Consider the following 21,816-nt stretch of genomic DNA (forward strand, 5'->3'; position numbering starts at 1 on the left):
AATTCGATTTTCTTCCTTCATGTTCTCAAAGAGTATCAAAATTACCAACAAGGTCTGAGGACTTGCATTTGGCCTTCCCGTCTTCAGTAACAAAGTGCTAATGAGTTGAAAAAGTTAAAGACAAAACTAGTAATATTTGCTTCATATATATATACTTACTCATGCCTTAGCCATGATTTTCACTTCATAGAATAGGATCATAGAACCATTTAGGTTGGAAAAGACCTTTAAGATCATCGAGTCCAACCATTAACCTAACGCTGCCAAGTTACCACTAACCCATGTCCCTCAGCACCACATCTACCCGTCTTTATAATACTTCCAGGGATGGCGACTCAACGACTTCCCTGGGCAGCCTGTTCCAATGCTTGACAACACTTGCAGTGAAGAATATTTTCCTAATATCCAATCTAAACCTCCCCTGGTGCACCTTGAGGCCAGTTCCTCTTGTCCTATCGCCTGTTACATGGGAGAAGAGCTGGACCCCCACCCGGCTACAACCTCCTTTTAGGGAGCTGTAGAGAGTGAGAAGGTCTCTGCTCAGCTTCCTCATACCATACTTGCAGCTCAACCTAACTTTTCTAAGAGTAAGTTGTAAGATTGCAGGTGTAGCATTTTCCCCTTATCAAAGCCATTCATAATTATCCAGTAAAACTGCATTATTTTAAGGTTGCTGTATTACAATTAAATCACTTTTAAAATCATCATCACACCTGCAGAATGACAAAAGAGGAACTTAACCTAATAAACTCAGCAGCTCACAAGCTGCTCTTGCTTCATGAACTATTACATGCGAAGTATAATTTCAGTGTCCCAGACTCAATACCTAGAGAATGCAACAACTCATCGCTAATTTGAAGCATGTTAGTTAATATCTAGAGCGGGGATTTTAAAGGTTGAGAGACCAAGAAAACGGAAACTCATCCTAAATTACTATTTTTTAAAAAAAATAAATGTTCTCCAAACTTAAAAATGAAACCTTTTTCTCTGGGCAAAATCTTTATTGTGTACATGACACTACAGACTTTTTCAATGTCTCTTCATGAGGTCAGACGCAACTTTGATTTACAAGGAGATGGTTTTCTATCAGTTTGTACTTAAATCAACTAAGAGAAGTCACTGCTAAGGAAAACTTATTACTGAAGTGATAAGACAAGCAATCCTTATCTTCTCAGAAACAAACAAGCTAATCTTGGAATCAAATCTGGATTTTAACTGTGGAATTGGTCATTAAGTTTTATCCCTCCTAAGCTACCAGGTGGGCTCTCCAGGACTCCAGCCAATTCCATAAAAGAAAAGTATGTTGCATAGCAGATTTCAGCTAGAAGCCAAGTTATACTGTGTTTAAGAAAAAGATGATGTAAAAAGGGAACTTCAGGAGAACCTGAACTAGAATAAGGCAAAAGAAATACCAGCCCTTCGTGAAGATGTTCATTAAAGTGTAAATATCAGGAAAATATTTAGAATCTTGTAGAAAGAAAACTCAGGCCCGTAAGAGCTAGGTTAGTACTAATTTTAAAGGCTATTCAAATTTGCCTCTTTTATAACACTCTGCAACATTAGTGTCAACCTTAGCCAACAACATTTGCTTTGTAGTAGTAATATGGATGCAAATCTTTAAACAATCATGCTGGTAAAATCATTTCATGCTTCATAACGAAACAAACCCTAAGACACTGTGAAAATTTAAGTTGAGAAGTAGTTTACAAAGGGTTTTCCATATGAAATTTCCACATAGGAGTAGATCTTAATGTCGACGCTTTTTTATTAAAATTCATGATGCTTAATTTCTTCTGATTGCCATGTGAATATGAAGAAGCAATCACTGACATTAAAGAAAAGTTGTGGTCAGCTTGTGTTATTTTAACAATTCTTCGCATTGTAATCAACTTCATTTGTTACCACTTACCAGTTCCACCTATATTTACAGGAAAATCAGTAGTTTACAAAGTTGGAAAAAAAGCTACTCCTGTTGTACAGAGAGGTCTTGTAGTCAGAAATCACATGTTGACAATAATAAAATACCAATGCACTTGGCATATGTGATAATTGACAGTACAAGTTCTCTTGCACAACTCCAACATGAATGCTTTAAGAGAAGTTTTAGAGACATTTCCAGAGGAAAGATAGATTGTCAGAAGAATGCAAACATGGTTAACAATTAAATACTCTTGCAGACAACATTTAACCGTCTACAAGATGAACAGAGTACATTAAAAACTGGGCGGATGGAGTGTATTCATACATAATACATTAACTCAATTAACATTCAAACATTCAACAGTTTAGTGAATGCAGAGGCAGACTTGCCTCAAGAAATTCATAGCACCTTTGGGTAAGGCTACAACAGTATGTGTTTATTGAAATCTGCATCTGGTAGTGATTTGTCTAGCAGCAAACTTTCTTGCCTTTTTCACTCAAATGATCTACAGGGGCCCATATACTCTGCAAGTGTTCGCTTACACTAAGATGCACATTGTATAATTTATGTTCTTAATTATAAAACAAAGTTTATCAGCATGTTTGTCTGTGTTGTGTAATTTCTTATTCTTCACATGAGAATAATAGAATGCATCTTGAACACTCTATTCATTCTTCATTGTAATAAAATATATTGGAATGGAAGAGATTAAATTCTAAATTATTTTACTTCCCCCCCTCTTGCTGGAGATCTTTTCTTTAGAGAAAAAGGAGTCAACATAGTTTGAAAATCTTTCTAGAAGATAATTAATCCCCTTCCCTATCGTCCTCCCCTCCCCCCCCCGGAAAAAAAAAAAAAAAGAGAGAATGCAGGTTATAAACCTAATTTGCCAAATACTGTTTTAGTTATGACATTACTTGTTCAAAACTGTGGCATAGCCCAAAAGACAGTTTTGTTTTTATAAAGATATTTTATATAGATATTTTGGAAAATGCAACTCTTGTTATCACCACCTGTCTAATCCCAAATCCTACAAGGATGGAAAACTGATTAGAGCAAGGGCAAAGAAAAAAAATCAGCATCCTGGCATGTGAAAGAAAGGAGGCTGAAAGCCCTGCACCAAGAGGATCACAATTTGGTCTTCAGACAGGCCCTTGCTCCCTCTCAGTATTTTAAGCATTAATTCACAAACTTCAGTTTCTTGCTAACTGACTATCCTGTCTTCGCTAGAATTCCAGTAGAGGAACTGCATTCAGACAGTTTTCTGAGGAATTATTTCTTCAGGAATTATGAACATTGTTTTTCCTGTTATTACTCAAACTGATACAGTTCTTCTGGGCTTCCTCATAGCAAGGCATCAAGAGTTAGGTCAGCAGAAAAAAAAAGAGTTCAAATACACAGTAATTTTTAAGAGCACTTAGTCATTGTAAGGTGTGTCGCATCTAGATTTATCATTGGGCTGGGTCTCAGATGTAAAGAAGATATGGAAACTTTCTGGTACACCCTCTGCAAAAGGGGATGGGGACAGCTGACAATTTCATAAGCTCTATTCCCACCAAGGGGAAGAGCAAGAAGATTCAGAAGAACTGAACTTTGGGCGCAGAGAGGTTCACCATTAAGCTGCCTTAACTTTCCCTGACCTCCTCTTTACACAACTTGAATTTTAAGAAGCTTATGTCTCATTATTTTTTATTTGTGGGCATAAAAATGCCCTATTTCAGTAATATTACTGGAGCATCAGACAAAGAAGCTGAGAGCAGAGGGACACGTTCTTTCTACAGGAACAAGATCATAATCAGTTGATAATTCTCCTTTTGTTTATCACATACCAATAGTTAGTGCTGCAGTTACAGACAAAATCAAATCCCAATCACAGCTAAACAATTACTTTTTTATGACAGAACCTCTAATCAGTGCAGATTACCAAAATGTTAGAAGGTTATTCCCTAAAATTTTACTCCAGGAATTTTGATTCCAATTACCATGAGACACAGAGTACTCTGGCAAGGTTTTTATGTTTATCTATATGTTATTGTTACGGTCTTCCCTAAACAATGTGACTCCGGTGGCATTTCATTTCATTAAATCTTATCAGGATTACAGTCAGGGCTTGCTTATTCACCTTGCAAAGCAGGCACTGACAGGAATCGGGGACTACCTGAACCTTTGTAAATGGAACACGAAAGGACCAGGTACAACATATCCCGTACACTTCTATCAGCTTGCTGTTGCCTAAACTCCTGGCACCATGGAAATCCCAAATCCATCAAAAATACCAAGTACTATCACAGTATTGAAGAGAGAAATACATGGTATCTTGATTAACGTAACAGGGATGTGAGGACTTGGCAGCAGCACTGTCAAATGGCTGATTACATGTGAAAACTGGGGGTAAGTCTTCTTCTGCCTTATAAAATATAATAGCAAAACCTGTAATTAAGCGTACTAAGTTGTCAGAGGCACGATTAGTTTCTAAAGACATCAACAAATCCATTTTTCAGATTTTAAAGCTTCATAGCAGTTCACTTGAAAATTTTGGGTGATTTGTTCATCATGAACTCAAATTATTCTAAAATCTTTAAAAGTACAATTTAATATCATTTACTATCACGGCACAAATTGAGGCATTACTTCATCCCTTCAAATACTCCTTGTTTAGATAAAGATCTAATGAGAGCATTTAAAATAATTCATAAAAAAAGAAAACTAGTGTTCCTTTGCAACTGTACCCGAGGTGCCGTTATTCTTAAAAGAGGCAACATCAGAAAGCACAGGCACTTTGAGGCCTCTTGGTAGAGAATGCCTGATGTCGAACAGTACTAACCTGATCAACACTGTTTATAAAGAGGACAAACAATCCTGAATTATTATCTACATGAGAGAGTACTCAAAAACTGCATAGGTATGATGAAGAACACAGACTAAATATTAATGCTACAGCAGCTACACAACACCTGGAAAGGTGCTACATTACTATATTACTAAGGCTAATTTTTTTATAGCTCATATAAAATGAGGCCCTGACTGCTATTTGTTGCACAGCTTTCTCCCTCACATAAAAACTGACGAGATTTTAAGTTTATTCATGGCAGTACTTTCCAGTTTATAGCTCTGCAAGATTTACTGTGAAATTTTATATAGAGATAGATTTAAACTCTATCAATGTTTTGGCACTATGACAACAATTCACAGTTTAATACATGAAAAAAAAAAAATTTAAATTACCATCTGTTGCTAAGCCAAATGCCATAATTCCATTTCTTTCAGTGGTTTTAGTCTAATTTTTTTCCATATATTTGAAATTTCAAACAAAAAAGACAGCTTGGTATCAACAGCAGCTTAACTTTAAAGAAAATTCTTTACACTGAATAGTCACGGTTTCCTCTATCTCTGCTCCCAACTATTAATCCTTACATTTGAATTTGCAGAGTTTCACTAATAACTATACAAGTTTAATAAATCTATCAACCTATGCAGCTAATCCGTAGCACCTTTTATTGAAGGATGCCACCAGCACTTCCAAGTCAAAATTTGCAAGTAAAAATATTTTATAAGGTTGTTTCATGTTTTTGAGACAAGGTCACACAGGATGTTTATGAAAACGCAGATTTCTTCATTCGAAGTGATACGGATAGCGTTTCTATAGCTGTCCTCACTTTTAAAATCTCTCTTTGGAATTCAAACATTAACGAGGAATGACTGATGAAACTATGTTTGTAACTATAACACCCAAGCTCTAGTTTTACAGGCCTTTGGCTCAGAAGACTGGCAGGCTCTCATCCTTGAGATCTTCCTTGAAGCATTCCTGTGGTACCGTACGCTCAAAGAAATCTTTCCATTCTGTACAACCCTACAATCAACTGTGCTTCCCCCTTCTTTCCCTTGGCTTCAACTAAGTAAGACGACTGCACGTGGCCCTCCCTGTCCTGAAGGGACAAATATATATTTATTCAAATATATTGTGAATCCCGAGTATTTGTGCACATCAGTTGCTGATGTAAGTCATAGGAAGAGAGGAAATACTTCACAGATATTTCTAAAGTCTTCAAAGAGCAGCATAAAGTATCAGTATAAAGACCGTTCTTGGGCTTGTTGAAAGGCTGTAAAACTACGCCTGAACTGTTTTGTGTTGGTGTAACAATTACCTCTCCCTTGGCAAAATTTCAACAGCAGAAATACCATAGATTCAGCAGAATATTGAGTGAAGGACAGACTTAGTCAATCTATTTTAGGCACGTAACAGCAAAGCATAATAACCAGAATGCATTGGAAATTTACATATATTTTAAAATCTACCATAACTGAGACTTTTCTCATTTGGACTGTGTTCAACAGGAATTTTTTTTTGAAGAAAAAAAATTACCATTATTTGAAGATCTGGGAAATATTGCTTGATGAATGAAGAAAAACGATGACACTAATTGACATAATGAGAAAATTCAAAAAAGAAAGAAAAAACCCATCTCCTGAAAGAAAACAGATTAATCTCTTAATCTCTTAAGAAAAAGATTCCAGGGCAGGCCTGAATCTGTCAAAGTGAATTTCTCCTGAAATGCACCAGATTAAAAACATGAAGGAAAACAAAAAAGCTTACAGACACTCTCAAATATTAATTTTGGTCTACCTATCAGTAGTGGTTTTTGTAGGAAATTTTCATAACATCCAGTAAAATTCAATTCTGAATACTGCTTGGTTAACAGAAAAAAAATGGTTACATTACAGAACTTACTATTATAATATTGTTGAAGTTGGGTTTTTCTGTTTTGTTTGGTGGTTTTTTTGGCTATTCATATGTTATTGTTTCAGCATCAAATACGTTGCATAATATAATGCAGAATCAGAAACAAGCAGGATATTTTTAATAGCAAAGCATATTGGAAGTTCTGAATTTTCTTCCAAATTTGGATAAGCACAAAGTTCACTTTTAATACCAGCTGCCTATTATACAACTAAGCCCTGTTCCCCAAGAGATGGCTGAAAAAAGGGTCAGGCATAAACTTCAAATAAGTGAAGAATCAGAATATAAAACAGTTTTCTATATTTTCTCCTATTCGAAGAGCTCAAAGTAATTTAATAGTGTTATTTTGGGTTTTTTTTAATTAATCCTACCCTTCTATAGGATGAGCGTTCTAATCTGCATTGTTTGGGATACAGTAGACCAGCACAGCAAGGGGATTTTGCAAATACCAAATAGGATTCATTCAGTGACCACAAGAACTTGTCACAGAAACTATAGATACTATAGGTCACATTGTAAGAGACAAAAAACTTGAAGTACAAAAGTACTAAAGTAAAATAACACAGACATCATGACCTGCTGGCACCAACATCTGACCTTTATAATCACATTCAAAAGTATCAGCTCTAGTCCGAATTTGATTTCTCCCCAAATTCTTGATGATTCTCTTACATTGCAGGAGTTCTACTATTTCTTGTGTTTTAATCGCTCATAAAAAAAAGTGAAAACTTTGTTTTATGTATTTTATGTTTTTCTTTCATCCTGATGAAAGCAGAAAGTATAGTAAAGCTTCCTAAAGCATCCAAGTAATTTAGGAATTGAAATCCAAAGAGAGAAAGTATACTTATACCTGGGTGCTACTAAGAACAGAGAGAAATTAAGTTTCTGTACTTTTGAAAATGGATAAAGCTTAAAGTCTTGTATAGAAATGCAACTGCACATACTACAGTGAATTCATGCAAAAATTTCACTTTACCACTACTATCGCTCCTTCTATCAATACATTTCAATAGATGCTTCACTCCCAGTGATTTCAAGAGCACTTACATATGTTCAAGTAAGGATAAGCCTTGTTACTTTGCTTAATTGGGCCTTGAAGAACAGTGGCCGTTGTTTCTGAAGAAAGAGGGCAAGAATAAGGTGAGTACCCTTAAAGAAGTTTCTTAGAAAATCTTACAAATGGGCATGGTTCTTCCACAACTGTGGAATAATCCTGACTGGGTTTTATTAACGTGTCAGTTTTCCCTTCCAGAAGCGTGCCACATCAGTAAAAATTAATCTTTAACACAGAGCAGTCAAGCGCATATCAGGAAAGCCATCATTTTAGACTAGATTAAATATAAAGAGCTCTCCACACCAGCAAAACCCAATACACTTTGCAGGGTTAAGTCTGGAGAATGCGGCAAGCAAACCAGCTGGTTTTAGAGATGCTCTGTAATATGCAACCATCACTGGACAGCCCGGCCAAGTTCTGAACTGGAAGTCATTCAGTTGATTGTTGTTCTGTCTCCAAATCAACGCCTCCAGTTTCTGATTAATAATTCAAGAGATGCATAGGCTTTCTCTGGTTTAAGCCCAGCTATTACACTCAACTACGTATTGAAGAAGTGTCAAGTTAAAATGTTTAGTTTAGGAGTAAGGAGACAAAGTGATCTGGAAAACGTAAGTGCAATTTTTACATGAGTTTGGGCAGCTCCCAAAGTGAATTGTATCCAGTGGAAACAAGGTCTAAGTGCTGATGTGGGAGTTTCCCACAGCTTCTACTGGCCTTCAAAGCCATGTGTGTCATCAGAGTCTCTTGCTGAAGCTGTACATAAATATCTAACTGGTATTAAAAAACAAAAAATGTTCCACAGAACCTAAATTAAAGCCAGATGTAGAAAAAGCAGATGCCTGAAATTTACCGTCATTTCAGGACAGAATAGAAGCACTTGCTAATTTTATTATTTACTGAGTAAATTTTCATGCTAAGGAAGTAATGTAGAACATTTATAATTTCCTGATGCATCTCATGTTAAAGAAATATGTGCTCTATTGACTAAAACCCCTGCAATTAGTATCAAATTTAAAACACAAACTAAATCTGTGTTATATTCCCACTCTGGTTGAACACTGAATTATGATGATATTCTTATCAGTCATTTTAAAAAGATAAGGTAAACTATGTCAAGACGGTATTAATACCGAGGTCAACAGTACAGCACTGGAAGAGGAAATCGAACAATGGAAATAAAAAATATATTTAGTAAGTGAAAAGTCTTCCATATCTTACTGCAAATTGTATTGCTTTAGTCTGGGCAAACGCAGTCTGTGCTAAGCGTGTCGCAGGGTAAGGTTTTCAGGGAAACTTCAGGCCACCCAAACCCCCTCTATTTAACATAGTCACTCTTCTGGAACATGCATGACTTACCCAGAATCTCTTTTAAGCAACTCATAACTTAGAAGCAATTTTTAAAAATCAGTTTAATATTTAGATCATTAAAGCACATATATACACACAGCACAAAAGCAGCTAAGCATTTATTACGTGAATTAAAAAAAAGGTTGTGTGATTTAACTTAAGATGCAATATGAAGCATAAGACCAGCACGACAAGACCTCCGGTTCTGAGCACAACAAATCATTCTGAGAACAACATTCAATTAAATGCTCTTAATGAATCAACATTTTAAGAGCAACCCTTTAAAAAAAAGAAAAAGATTGAGTAGTTTCCCTGTCAGATGCAAGCTTATTAGCCTAATATCAGTGGGGTTTTTTATAAATGGAATTACGACACAATTATGACATCACTGCAGTAAATTTAAGGTTGGATGACATGCAAATTTACAAGTCTGTTTTCATTATGGTGGAGCAATAGCATTGGTCAAATTTTACTAGATAGGAAGAAAGCAAAATCTTCAGTTACTAGGAGCGATTTTTATGGTCTCTAAACCCAATAACCTTCTACAGAATCTGTTTGAAGAGTCTGACTCCAGAAAGGCAAGTAACTTCTCAACAGAACAATCAAATATTCTAATTACCAAAATAGGCCATATGTGTCCTATGAAACCTCTCTCACTATTTTTCTTGAAGTTTTTAGAACGCCACGTATCAAGAATATCTTAAATCAACCTACAGAGCACAGCTCTTAACAGATCTAATGCCTCCATTTTAGAGAATACATTCTGCCAAAAGCAGCTCAAAAGTAGCCAGAAACCTGAAAACCCATTTCGCAGTCTTCAAACTCAGCAATATAAATTGCACCAACTGCACTATATGAGAAAAATGAGCTCAAAATACAAGAACAGTTCAACAGAAAACATACGAAAAGCACTGTATTGTCCACCTAAAAATTTTTAAAACTGCCCCAGATTATGTAGTGAGGGAGTAGTGGAGGACAACAGAATCACCTCTTTATTTTTCATAGTCATCAGTGGCAAAACATAACAAAAGAATAGGTCTTTTAATCCAAAGAAAGCAAGCATGCTCCAGAATCTGTAAATAATCTGCCTGTTGGACCTTACCGTTCATAAAGAGAAACTTTATTAAGACCATGAAAAAATTTAACCCTGACAAAACAGATGGATTTATACAAAAATACAGCAATGCTACAGGGAAGCAATCAAGAAAAGTCACTGATTCTATAGCAGTTGGGCTAATTTGAATGTATTAGCTTTGCAAATATTTTGTACAGCAGCTTTCCCCCCCTACAAGCAATGATTCCACCACATAAACTAGCGTGCTTTCAAAAATCTCTGGAGTCAACAGTGAGGTTTAAGTTTTTTATGTTAAACTTTGAACTTCGGTAAATTGCAATAAACTCACACCAGACTCTACATTTTGTAAAGAGTATCTAAAACTTTATAAACAAACACCTGCATACATTCTGAAGCTGCAAAAGAAATTTATTAATTAATATCTGCAAAATAATAGATTACTAACTAGGGCAATCGCAACTGTTTGTAATTCTGTCATTAGCAGACTTTGACACTTCTTAGCAGCCAAAAAGTCATGTATGCCAATCAGACTACACTCACTCTTACTGCTAATGAGTAGCACCCATTAGAGGGTATTTGTCTTCCTCTGTTGGATCCCTCTCACATTTATATTTAAGTTTTTCCTAGGTATCACCAGGCTGACAGAATGCACCAGGTATTTCAGAGTTTAATGTCTCTAGTATCTGCTCCAACTATTTTAAAAGGCTAAAACATGAAACAGAGAGCCAAGTCATCATTATCCTCACAAACCTTATTAAGCAACACTGCTGAGCCATTTCCAGCTGAAAAAACAGCTATAGCATTTACACAGGCTACAGTAACTGAATAATCACTTCTCAAAGCCAACTTTGGAAATATCCACGTGATACGACTACACCAAAATTATATTACAGATGTAGAACAATATAGACATTTGCAGACACAGTAAGGATTACAAAACATTATTAAAATACAATATTAAGACAGATACTAATTTCATTTTTTATGAGACAAACTCAGTATCACAACTTGTTTAGAGATGGTTATCTCCCCCAAGAACAAAACACAGAAACATAGAATAGTTTGGGTTGGAAGGGACCTTTAAAGCACCCCAGCTTCATTCCCCATTACAACTTTTGTCACTAAACAAATAAACATCATTGTTTTCCCCATATTATAATCCATCATGCATTACAGTTATTACATTTTAGATTGATCTAAAATGATAACTGAATTCCTTATATCACATAACACAAGTCACTTGTTTTCTTTAAAAGAAATACTTGAAAACTGAGATATAAAAACTGACGATTAATCTAAGAGACTCTCTAACCTACCTGGGAGCCTGTGCAGATACTGTGGTTGTCAGCCCGTACTGGGCTCTGGGCCGTCATGGCTACCTACTATCAGGACTTGTATACAGCGCCTGCAATGCTTGCACAAACCACAGTTTATACTGCCAGTGAAACACACCCTAAAAGACGACAGGAACTTTCCTGATATAAATTCAGAACTGTCAAGCAACAACTGTCCATTAAAATATTTCTGTAATATGGCAAAATACAACCACAATAAAACGAATAGTAACAGTGCTACACATTTCTAACTGGCTGTCGACATGCACCCCACCATCTTAGAAAGAACGAACTCTCGCATCCAACAATATTTCTTATTCTATGACATTAAGAGGACACATCTTCTCTCGCTGGATGGAATATGCACACGGCTTGTGTAAATCACCCTGTAAATCAAATACCACTGCTTGATTCTATCAGCGATTCATTTAATCACATGGTTATACAGCTGAATGTAAAACCAAGCACGCCTTACTGCCACCTGGTTATTCTTAACATCCAAATTGTATTTTCTTACCTCAGCAGCCTGTGTCTCCTGGTGTAATAAAGTTAGACCTGTCAAGTCTTCTAAGAAGGAATGCGAAGAATTGAAAACTTTAGCTAGGAAATTAAACCCTTCTCGTTCATATTGGTCAAGGACCTGTCAAATAAACAGACAGAAAAGGATTTCAAATAAGATGCCCATAATGTGATTCATCATTGTATTTTGCTCACAAAACAGAAGTACAATCTTTCAAATACTCAGAAAATGACTGTACAGTGTAAACAGGTAAAAAATACAGAGAAAAGAAAACATTTCTCCCAACTTAATTTCTATAGTGGGGAAAGGTGGAGGTTAGAGCGAAGAGAAGTGAGGTTTAGAATTTCCTCGTTTAAATGTATTTTTAAGCTTATAAAAAGACAGATGATATGGCAAGAAAAAAAAATTCAGTTGCAAAGTCATGAAAGGGGCATTTGAGTTACACAAAGCACAGTAAAAGACTGTTCCAATCTATCAGTTAAGGGAAAGAACCGTGCTGGGACAGACCGAAAAATTCTTCGAGTCGGTGTCCAAGTCCAACATCCTCCCAGTCTCCAGAGATTCATGGTTCTGAGACCATTGTATCTTAAAGCACTCTCCATTTTTCTACTCTAAATTTCCCCAGTTTATCTTTTATTTTGAGAATCTTATAGACACCTACAAGAACTGTGAGGAAGGTTTTAGCCTATGCTCCTCTCAAACCCCTGACCATGAAGAATTTTATTTCGTGCAGCTTTAGCTCAAATAACTATTTGGCAGATGGATTTCAATGAAGTAAGATGGAGACTGAGGAAAGAAAAGATAAATGTCAGATGAACATGATTCTACAACTTTTGTGAAAGCAGGTAGCAAGAAAATGCGACAGAGTTATGAGAGAGCAGTCCCAGTACCCATTGTTTTCCTATTTTTGTTCTGAGTTCTACCACTGACCCTTTAACGTCCTGCTCTGCTGTCACCAGTCTCGCAGATGAGACAGACTGCAAAGCAACTTCTACAGAAATTCACGTAGCAGACTAAGATGGATGCAGGGACTTCAGAAACACACAATATTTTAATACAAAGGAACAGTATACACGACATTGAAGACAGAGAGGCAGGGGAAGGAGCATCAGGATCACCTCATATAGAGAAGACACAAGCCTTTCAGAAGAGTCCACAGAATGGCTTAATCTATGAAGCTGAATTCCTGCCAAAAAACTTTCGCTGTGAAAGTTATCATTGCCTTTCTCAACACTTCCATCTTCATCTCAATCATCACCTTCCTCAGATAAATCAACATCAATTCAAGAGTGAAGGACAGAAAAAGGGGCTAACGATCAGGCAGTTTCACAGATGGCTTTTCTTCTTTTTTTTTTTTTTTTTTTTAGAGATTAAAAAAATTTTTTCAGAATGATGATCCTTTCCAACACCCAGCACCTGTAAAAGCCAGCACCTCTTCCAGATGCTGATTCTGATGATCTACTCCTGCCTCTCGCCCTCCCAACCACATATGCTATTCCTGTGTATTTAAACTCTGTGCATGTCTTGAGTCCCTGCATGAGTCCCTCTTTACCGTGTCATTCTCTACAAGCAACATTGCATTGCTGTCGTATCACACTTTTTAGAAACACATCCTCTGCAGATAGCGGGGTACAGCTGTCCTTGAAAAAAAAGCTCCAGCATAAGCCCAAAACTAACACCAGAGAATCCACAAGCAACTGTCCAGCCATAGGAAAAGTACCAAAATCAGCCATCAAGCTATGGCTCTGGGATTCCTGTGCTCAAAGAAATAACTGATTTTTCATTCTCTGATGTAAAAATTTCCAAACCAATCACAATATTGTGCCAATCCATGTCTTCTTATAGCTTATCTGTGCAAATTACATGTACCGTGTATCTCCATTTTTAACTTACTCTGGTATAGTTCTTGCAGAACAAGTGTAAGTAGAACACAAAAAGTTCTTTTATACAGAGCGCTGTTGCAGGGGCTGTAGACAACCTTTCTTTCACTGTATATACTCTAGCCTTATTTTGGAACAGAAGCAGTAAAAGGAATTTGTTCAGCTTATATACTCCTTAAACATATCCACTCTTACTGGATAGACAAGTTCCCCATAACCAGTGGAATTCGTTTCCTCTGGAAAATAAGAAAAAAAAACACCCTGGAAGAACTGTCATTGTTCTACTGTGAAATAGGCAATTCTTCCAAGTGAGCTTCATTGCGAGATTAAAAATGAACAGACAACCCCAGCTGCCCCTACCCCCAAAGAAGCCATTCGCCCTCCTTTGGGCAATAGGAGGGGAAATAAGTGGGGGGAAATAGTTTCATTATGAATTCATCTGACTCAACCAAAATCACAACTTATTCTTAACAATCTTACTCCTTTCTAGTTTAACAATTACTAAAGGTCTCAAATAACCTTTGCATTGATAAATCTTAAAACTGTGGGAACCTGCACAGCCCAACAGCATTCCTCAGCACGACACATCCACTGAGCTTTTGCAGAGTCATACAGGAATTCCAGCTCATTTAAAAATACATTTATATTTAGCTGACATAATTGTAAGTTTACTGGTAAAAACAGACTGGGATCTTCATTCAGATTGTCATGCAAGATGTTCAATTAGTAGCAAAATAATCTACTGGATACTTAGGTTTCAAAAAAACACAGAAACAGCTGAAACACTGAGGAAGAAGATAGATGTAGGTGACTATGACAAACATTTGGCACCTTCTTGACCACACTTTACACTTCTAAAATAAAAAAAATTGCACTTCATGTTCTCTTACTAAATCTGGAGAAATTGTTCTTCATACTTCAAAGACTTATTTTGCCATACATGGGTTTTTTATGTGTTTGTGCAATGACCCATAAACATAACCAGAAATTTAAAAAGAAAGCAGGGAAGAAAAAAAAAGAGATTAAAAAAATGCTTAGGAGCATTTCTTAGGGTTTTTCTTGTTTTTTATTGTTTTATTGTTTTTTATTCCTGAGATAAACACACCAAGAGAAACTCATCTGACTGTTCGCAGTGCAGTGCAGAGAACTGGACAACTTCAGCATTCCACTGGAGATGTGTCCTCCTAATATTACTCATTACATATATTGTGAAATTGCACTGCGGATATATACATACATTTAATGACTATTCTGTGTTCCAAAATTCTAATAAGCCAACCAGATGTGCAGAAGTCTCTTGCATCTGGCTCTTTGTGAAACTCTGTATACAGACATCAACTTATAAACTTGGATTACGTTCACAGCCCTGCCTGTATATAATCCTCAAAGCTATCAGCATTATCAAATGTGTCGCTATTGCTTTAATTTCTTGGAACCACTATACAGAGCTTATGAGACATCTTTTTAGTGATGTAGGCCAGATTATAGTTCACGGTATGTTGTAATAATATACAGCCCATCACAATGAAACCATAGCCTTATTCTAAAATATAACAGCATATCAAAGAAGTGCAGGGACAATAACGTAAGATATTTTGGTCTCTTCCCAGAGGTTTAAAATTGCTAAAAGACGTATACTACCTCAGGAGATGCAAATATTATGAACAGAGCAGGGAACTGAGTGCAACCTTATAATATACAAGAAGTCCATCAAATCGCCTTTAAATCTGGTTGATTTTGTTACTCAGCTAACTATGCCTTGACCCCCGTTTCCAAAGAACTGTGACTCAAGCCCGAGTGAAAATTTCCAGGTATTGCTTCCTCAGTAAGTACATTACTTCAGCGTGCCAGGCTGCTCTGCATAAACTGCCCTGGTTTATTTCAGAGATGTGCTTAACCTTTCTATATTCCCGGCCGTAGCTACAAATGAATTCTTATGTACTCGCACAAAGCAGACTGCATGACCACACTGACATCCACAATGTCTAACGTTAGTTTTGGATGAATCACCTGGAAGGATTTTTATTAAATCCAAGTGCCCTTTGTATTGTGATTAGCATGGAAGAGACCGGAAGTCTCCTATTAAGTGTCTTTTAAAATATTAATAAAACATTAACAAAACAAGATGACAGAACCAGAAGTTGAAGGTATATTATTTTTTGATCTAGTGAACTTTAGCTTCTTTTTTTTTTTAAGTTAGGTAGAAATGATACATATTAATATGATGAAACACGCTATTATGGAGAGATTTAAAAATTTATTTTCCTCCTGTAGAGACTCGATCATGTCACACTGCTACACTTGCCACGGCACTACGATGGCACAATTAGGTTAGAGGTTAGGGTAACAAACCTGACTATAGAGACACAGTATTTAAAAAACCTAAACCACAACAATACAGAATATTTTTATTGTATTAGCACCCACAGAGCCCTGAAAAACTTTATCAAAAAAGTGTACTTGCTGATTATAATTACTTGATTTTTATAATGGGAATAGCCTGCTGAATAGAAGTATCTGTTAAGTAGTTTTAAAACAGAAGTTCCAGCCACATGGCCCAGAGAACAATGTACCAGGGAGCCAAAGAAGGACCTGGCAGCATCACTCGGTTTGCTGCCTGAGCAAAGGTGGCGCCACTAAAAAGGCATACTCTACAATGAATTCCTTTTAATAGAGGCAGCAATTGAAAGAACATTTTGTCACCTTCAGGGACTTCATTTCCCAGGTGATTAAAGAAAGGTGATAAATACCACGAGAAGGATGAACACCATTTACTTGCCCATATCTAACCTTTAGTACACAAATTCAGTAAGAGCTGTCCTCTGATAAATGCAATGTGGCATACGTTTGCTTAGCAGCCACTGAACGTATCTCAAAAAGAAAAAAGCATGAGGCAAAACAAAACTCATCTCAAATTCCTATGCCAGGAGACCACACAGCAATACTCTGCAGGTCATCAGGAATAAAGCCAGTCTAGACATCAAATAGGCACAAAATAATTCTAAAAAATGTTTCCAGATTTAATAAGTGCCCAATTTGTTGCTGTGTGGAAAGGACATTTTCTCCTATTTAATCATGTCCAGCAGTCTAAAGGCCCATGGTTGGCATGAGTTTGCTTTTTCAGTTCTTAACAATTCTCTTTCCTGCTAACACCATACTTGGTACCAATGCAATCATTCTGAATAACAGCTTTACAGGGGGAGAAATACTTGAGAGATGCTATAATTTTTATTATTATTGATCTCAGATTAGTTACTATCTGACCACAGATGTAAAAAATCCCTCACAAACTTTTTCTGGGAATAAACGTGTCACTATCCAGTCATTCAGTGACATGTCACTATGTAGCAATTAATTTTCTCAAGCAGAAAAAACTTCAAAGCAGCAACAAAAAGAACCAGAAGGATATAATTCTTCTGCCCAGCAAGGCAAGTTGGAGCAACAGAGATTTATTAAGGAACTCTTATCTTTTTCTCACTTGCAGGTCACTTTACAGAGCTTAAGAGGAGAATTGGAAAGCAGCATGCCTTCTGCATTTCATGTCTGTTACAAACACCGTCAGAACCCACATTTTAAAACCACACTCTTTTCTGACACACGTAAATCTCCTCTCAGGCTGACGCTATAATCTCGGTTGTAGTCTCCACGTTACAGAGCCAGAGCTACAACTGATTTTTCACAGGATGGCATTTTAATAGAACAAATGACTCTGTGGATGCACATTATCACAACAGGGGCAAATTAATGTATTGCTAAAGCCTTTTGTGTAAATGATACACAGTAACCCACTTTATTAGCAATCTTTTTATTCTTGTCCGCTTACTGAAGGAAAAAAACCCTAATCTCATGTTAGGAGGAAAAAAAATAGAGGTTTAGAGTAGAAGAACTTGTTTTGAAACGAGAAACAGATGTGCAGCCTTGGTGTTATATTCTTTTTAAAAGCATTCTTCACAAAGAAGTCTCAATTGCTGGGTAGAAAGACATTCAGAAAGAGAATCTGGCTCCAGGATTGCTTTATAGCATAGAATTTAATGTACGGTTACGTAAAAATACAAACCCCAATCTCCTAATCCCAACAGCCTGGCCATTGATGTAAAATTGGCTCACATTATGCCTCATTTCTGTCACATAATTTTTAAACTTTTTACCAGTCTTTACATTTGTTTTGGCTTTTTTGTTTTCTAAGTAGATAACATCTGTAAAGCTCGAAACAGTGTTGTTTACTTTCCAAGAAAAATAAAATAAGAAATTAATGCTACCAGATTTGTTTACACTAAGATATACGGGTAGCGTACCGCCAAAACAGTACCGGCGGCATGTTTTACACTCCTCCTGTCTTTAAATGCTTTCCATTCAAAGAGGACAGCACAAAGAAGGCTCCCCCTCCCCACCCCGCCTCCCATCAAAAGGGAAAGATACTTCACTAAACATTTCAGAGCCAGAAAAATCACAAAATTCAGTGCACTATTGATACATTTTACAGGCCTACATATATTTTTGCACAGTTATCACAGGCAATGCAGAATGAATAGAAAACTACTGTGAACGTTAGCATGCTTTTCAGAGCATGCCTGTTTAGCTCGTCTCGTTTCAGAGACTCTTCTGTTTCAACAGCTGCTTGGAAAATAAGGGAGACATGCAAAAGTCTTGCCCTTTAAACTTGTCAAAGCTCAATGTATCTGCTATTAAAACAACGTTCAGAATTTTATCATGAGACCCGTAATTCTGGTATCCTTAAAAAGTCCTCAGCTCCTATACTCTTGCCTTTTCATGAAGTCCTCAATTTTTATTGCCATTCGGTCCTAAAAAGTCATAAAGAAAAGCCTAATAAGGCGATCTTGCAATACCTCTATGAAAATGAATGCAACAAAATTGAACTTTCTGAAGATCACATAATGATTTTTGAGGTCTCAGTTCACGATACAGGAACAGTGAAGTTACAATGTTACATTAGCACAAAGATGACTCTTAAAGACACTTCGTCTTTTGATAATAACTCTTAAGTATTATCTTAATGTGTGTATGAATGGTCATACACACCTGTGCGTTCACAGACAATTAAGTTTTAAGAACACAATCATAAAACAAAGTTCTAAAGAAGGCTGCATTCCAGGTGCAAGCTGAAGAAGGCTATTCTGAAAATATTGGAAGCTTATAAACCACAAGGCAAAATGGCATCATTTTTGGCTCATGTCCAAATAATTAAAACACCCTCTGCATGCACAATTTTCTCCTTACCTTCCCATAGTCTGTATCAAATACAAAAGCAAACCAGTATAAAACCTTAACTACTCCAAGTATGATGTGCTGAAAATTCGTTTAAGAAAGAGATCGCTATTTTAATTGAGGATCAGAATGCAGCGATACAAATGTGTTTTGTCTGTTGCTATTACCTACACTGATTTTGAATTGCAATGGACAGAAAACGGAGTATTAACTTACTAGAAGAATAGGCCCTGAAAGGTCTCAGGATTTTTTTAGCTTAGGACTTTTCAGTTTCTTCTTCTGAATAATGAAAAGGAAGAAAGAGTTCTCAGAAATTTAAGAGATGTCAGTTTAAGCGTGGTCTTGTCTACATTAAGTTCTCAGGAACTGCATGCATTCTGAGCTTTTCTGAAATAACCTTGATGTGTTTTATATACAAGTAACCATTTTTCCTGATATGAATTGATAGATTAATAACAGACAAAACTGTGAGATTTTTATTTTAGCTACTCTTTCCTTTCTAAAATATTTATCACAAACTATTTGAAACATAATGGCATCTTCAGATTACGGTGAATATAAGGACTTTCTACTGGACAGTGTACAAGTTTAAGGCATTCCCTCCCCGAAAGTATTAGTAAACAGAACTGAAAAGAAAGAGATAAAGAGAGAGGAAGAGTAAAAGAAAATAAACATCTCCATTTTCGAGATTGAGAACGGAGGAATAAAAGAGTTTTCAAGTAGACAATATCATTAGATCATCTGTCCTGACCTCTTTTAATACATGGGTATATCCTTCAGTCCCCTAATAGCCATCCCTCCTCGCTCCACATTTTACACTTGACGGATATTTACAACTGTATTTATCCCCACTCTGCTTCCTGTCCAAAATTTATGCTGATTAGCTCATCAGCAGTTACAACATTTTTGGCTCCAGTTCATACTGGCATTAGTCACTATCTCTTGTACAGCAACTGCAGAAAGCCCTTCTTTTTCCCCAGTTACATCTGAGGTTATCGGCGATTTGTGGCTGGATAATGTTTGTTACCCACATACAGGGACAGGCATCTATAGCACAATTCTCATTTTTGCCTTAAAGAAACAGGCCAGAAACAGCATCCATTTTCCGCAGGCAATCCCTAATGCTGGGAGTGAAGCCAGGTCACTTCCCCAAACATCTAAGAAAATTATTATTCTCACAGAAAAACAAGTGGCTTATGCTGAATACCATTTTGGCTGTCTATACAATTCGATTCTCCAAAGACTGAAGTGGTCCATCTTTGGTGGGTTGACTTCAGCAAGCAAAAAGCCAGTGCTGACTGGGTGCTGATATGAAGTCATTTATTCCATTTAGCTCTCCCCTGCCATCAGCAGTTCAACAGTAAGGCGTGATCTGTCAGACACTAACCCCCCCAAAACTATCACTACCTTAAGCAGAAATTGCGGCTGCTCAGTAGTTCCAAAATCCAAATCTCTAGCTTAAAAATACATATTTTATAGACTATTTCAGAGCAGAAGATTTTATTTTCTGGATGTGCTACAATACCTATGCAAAGCAGCACTGGTGCAACAACAACCTCTTCACCAAACCCACACATATTTACTGTATTTCATCAGTTTCAGTTATTTTACCATCTTTTAAAATTCAATTTCCTTCACTTTTTTCCAATCTCAAAGAAAAAAAAAACCAGCAGTTCTTCAAAAGACACAGATATAGGCAACCCCGTAAAAATGTGGAAAAACTGAATAAAGGTTAAACTTAAATTTCTCAAAAATGCCTACATGGGCATTTGTAAACCAAAGAACAGTTGCCCAATTTAGGAAGGCTGATGATTTGTTCAGTTTAACAAAAGAAAATACGTATAGATGTAGACAGACTCCTGTTAAAGACAGCAATGAGAAGAATGCAGGAAAGCATACAAGAAAAAACTACAATAGTTAAAAATAGGAAGGTATTAAAAAATTACCTGTGAAAATAGGTAGCACCCATCCCTTTAATCTCATGAGATTAATAATATAACTGAAACACAAGTAAACTATACATCATTTAAATATTACAATATAACATTTTAGCATAATTTAAATATGAGATTATAATAAAGCAAGTTCCATTTGCATAAAGATTAGGGAAAAAAAATAATCAGACTCTCCTATTATCACTCAATTCCCTGAGACAACTGTTACAAGACCTGATCATAGAATACAGAAACATGGATGTATTTCCATTCTTTCACTGCTGCACGTTGGCATTACTTTTTAATATGTAGAGGCAGAATTATGGCAGAAATTTTCAAATGCACACAGTGCTGCAGGGTATAAATCTGAAGTACTTATCTATCAAAATTACCAATACAAGAGTGCTTTGGACCATAACCTTGCATGCCGAAAAATTTTCATTCATGGGATTTAGACTTAAACCTTTATGTAACCCTGCCAATTTTTCAAATTAGTTTATTTTTTTTTTAGTTTTTCTTATATACACTCTAATAGTTGACAATTACCACTCTTTGCACATAACTGATATGAACAAGTATTCTGTCTCACTAAATATGTCAACATATAAAAGGGCTTTTTTAATAGTCGCTAACATTAAAGAATTGTATATGTTCCAGCAAGGAACACGTGAGCTTTTTTTTTTTTTTTTCAAGTTATTCCTAGCTTACAAATAAAAAATCCAGGCATAGATGGCAGGCATGAAGTATACTGTGTCTATATTTTCTTTGATGAATACGCACTGAATTC

At 36.3% G+C, this 21,816-nt stretch overlaps 1 protein-coding gene across 1 annotated transcript in view; it reads right to left on the reverse strand.

The window, feature by feature from the left end:
* Positions 1 to 21,816, reverse strand: part of ATG7 (autophagy related 7) — a 104,683-nt gene that overhangs the window by 47,386 nt on the left and 35,481 nt on the right. Inside the window, exon 17 of the mRNA XM_009889937.1 lies at positions 11,987 to 12,109. Coding sequence (XP_009888239.1) covers positions 11,987 to 12,109 — 123 coding nt within the window. The remainder of the gene's footprint in view (positions 1 to 11,986; positions 12,110 to 21,816) is intronic.

This window comes from Charadrius vociferus, unplaced genomic scaffold, assembly GCF_000708025.1.
Source record: "Charadrius vociferus isolate BGI_N301 unplaced genomic scaffold, ASM70802v2 scaffold67, whole genome shotgun sequence".
Taxonomy (NCBI): domain Eukaryota; kingdom Metazoa; phylum Chordata; class Aves; order Charadriiformes; family Charadriidae; genus Charadrius; species Charadrius vociferus.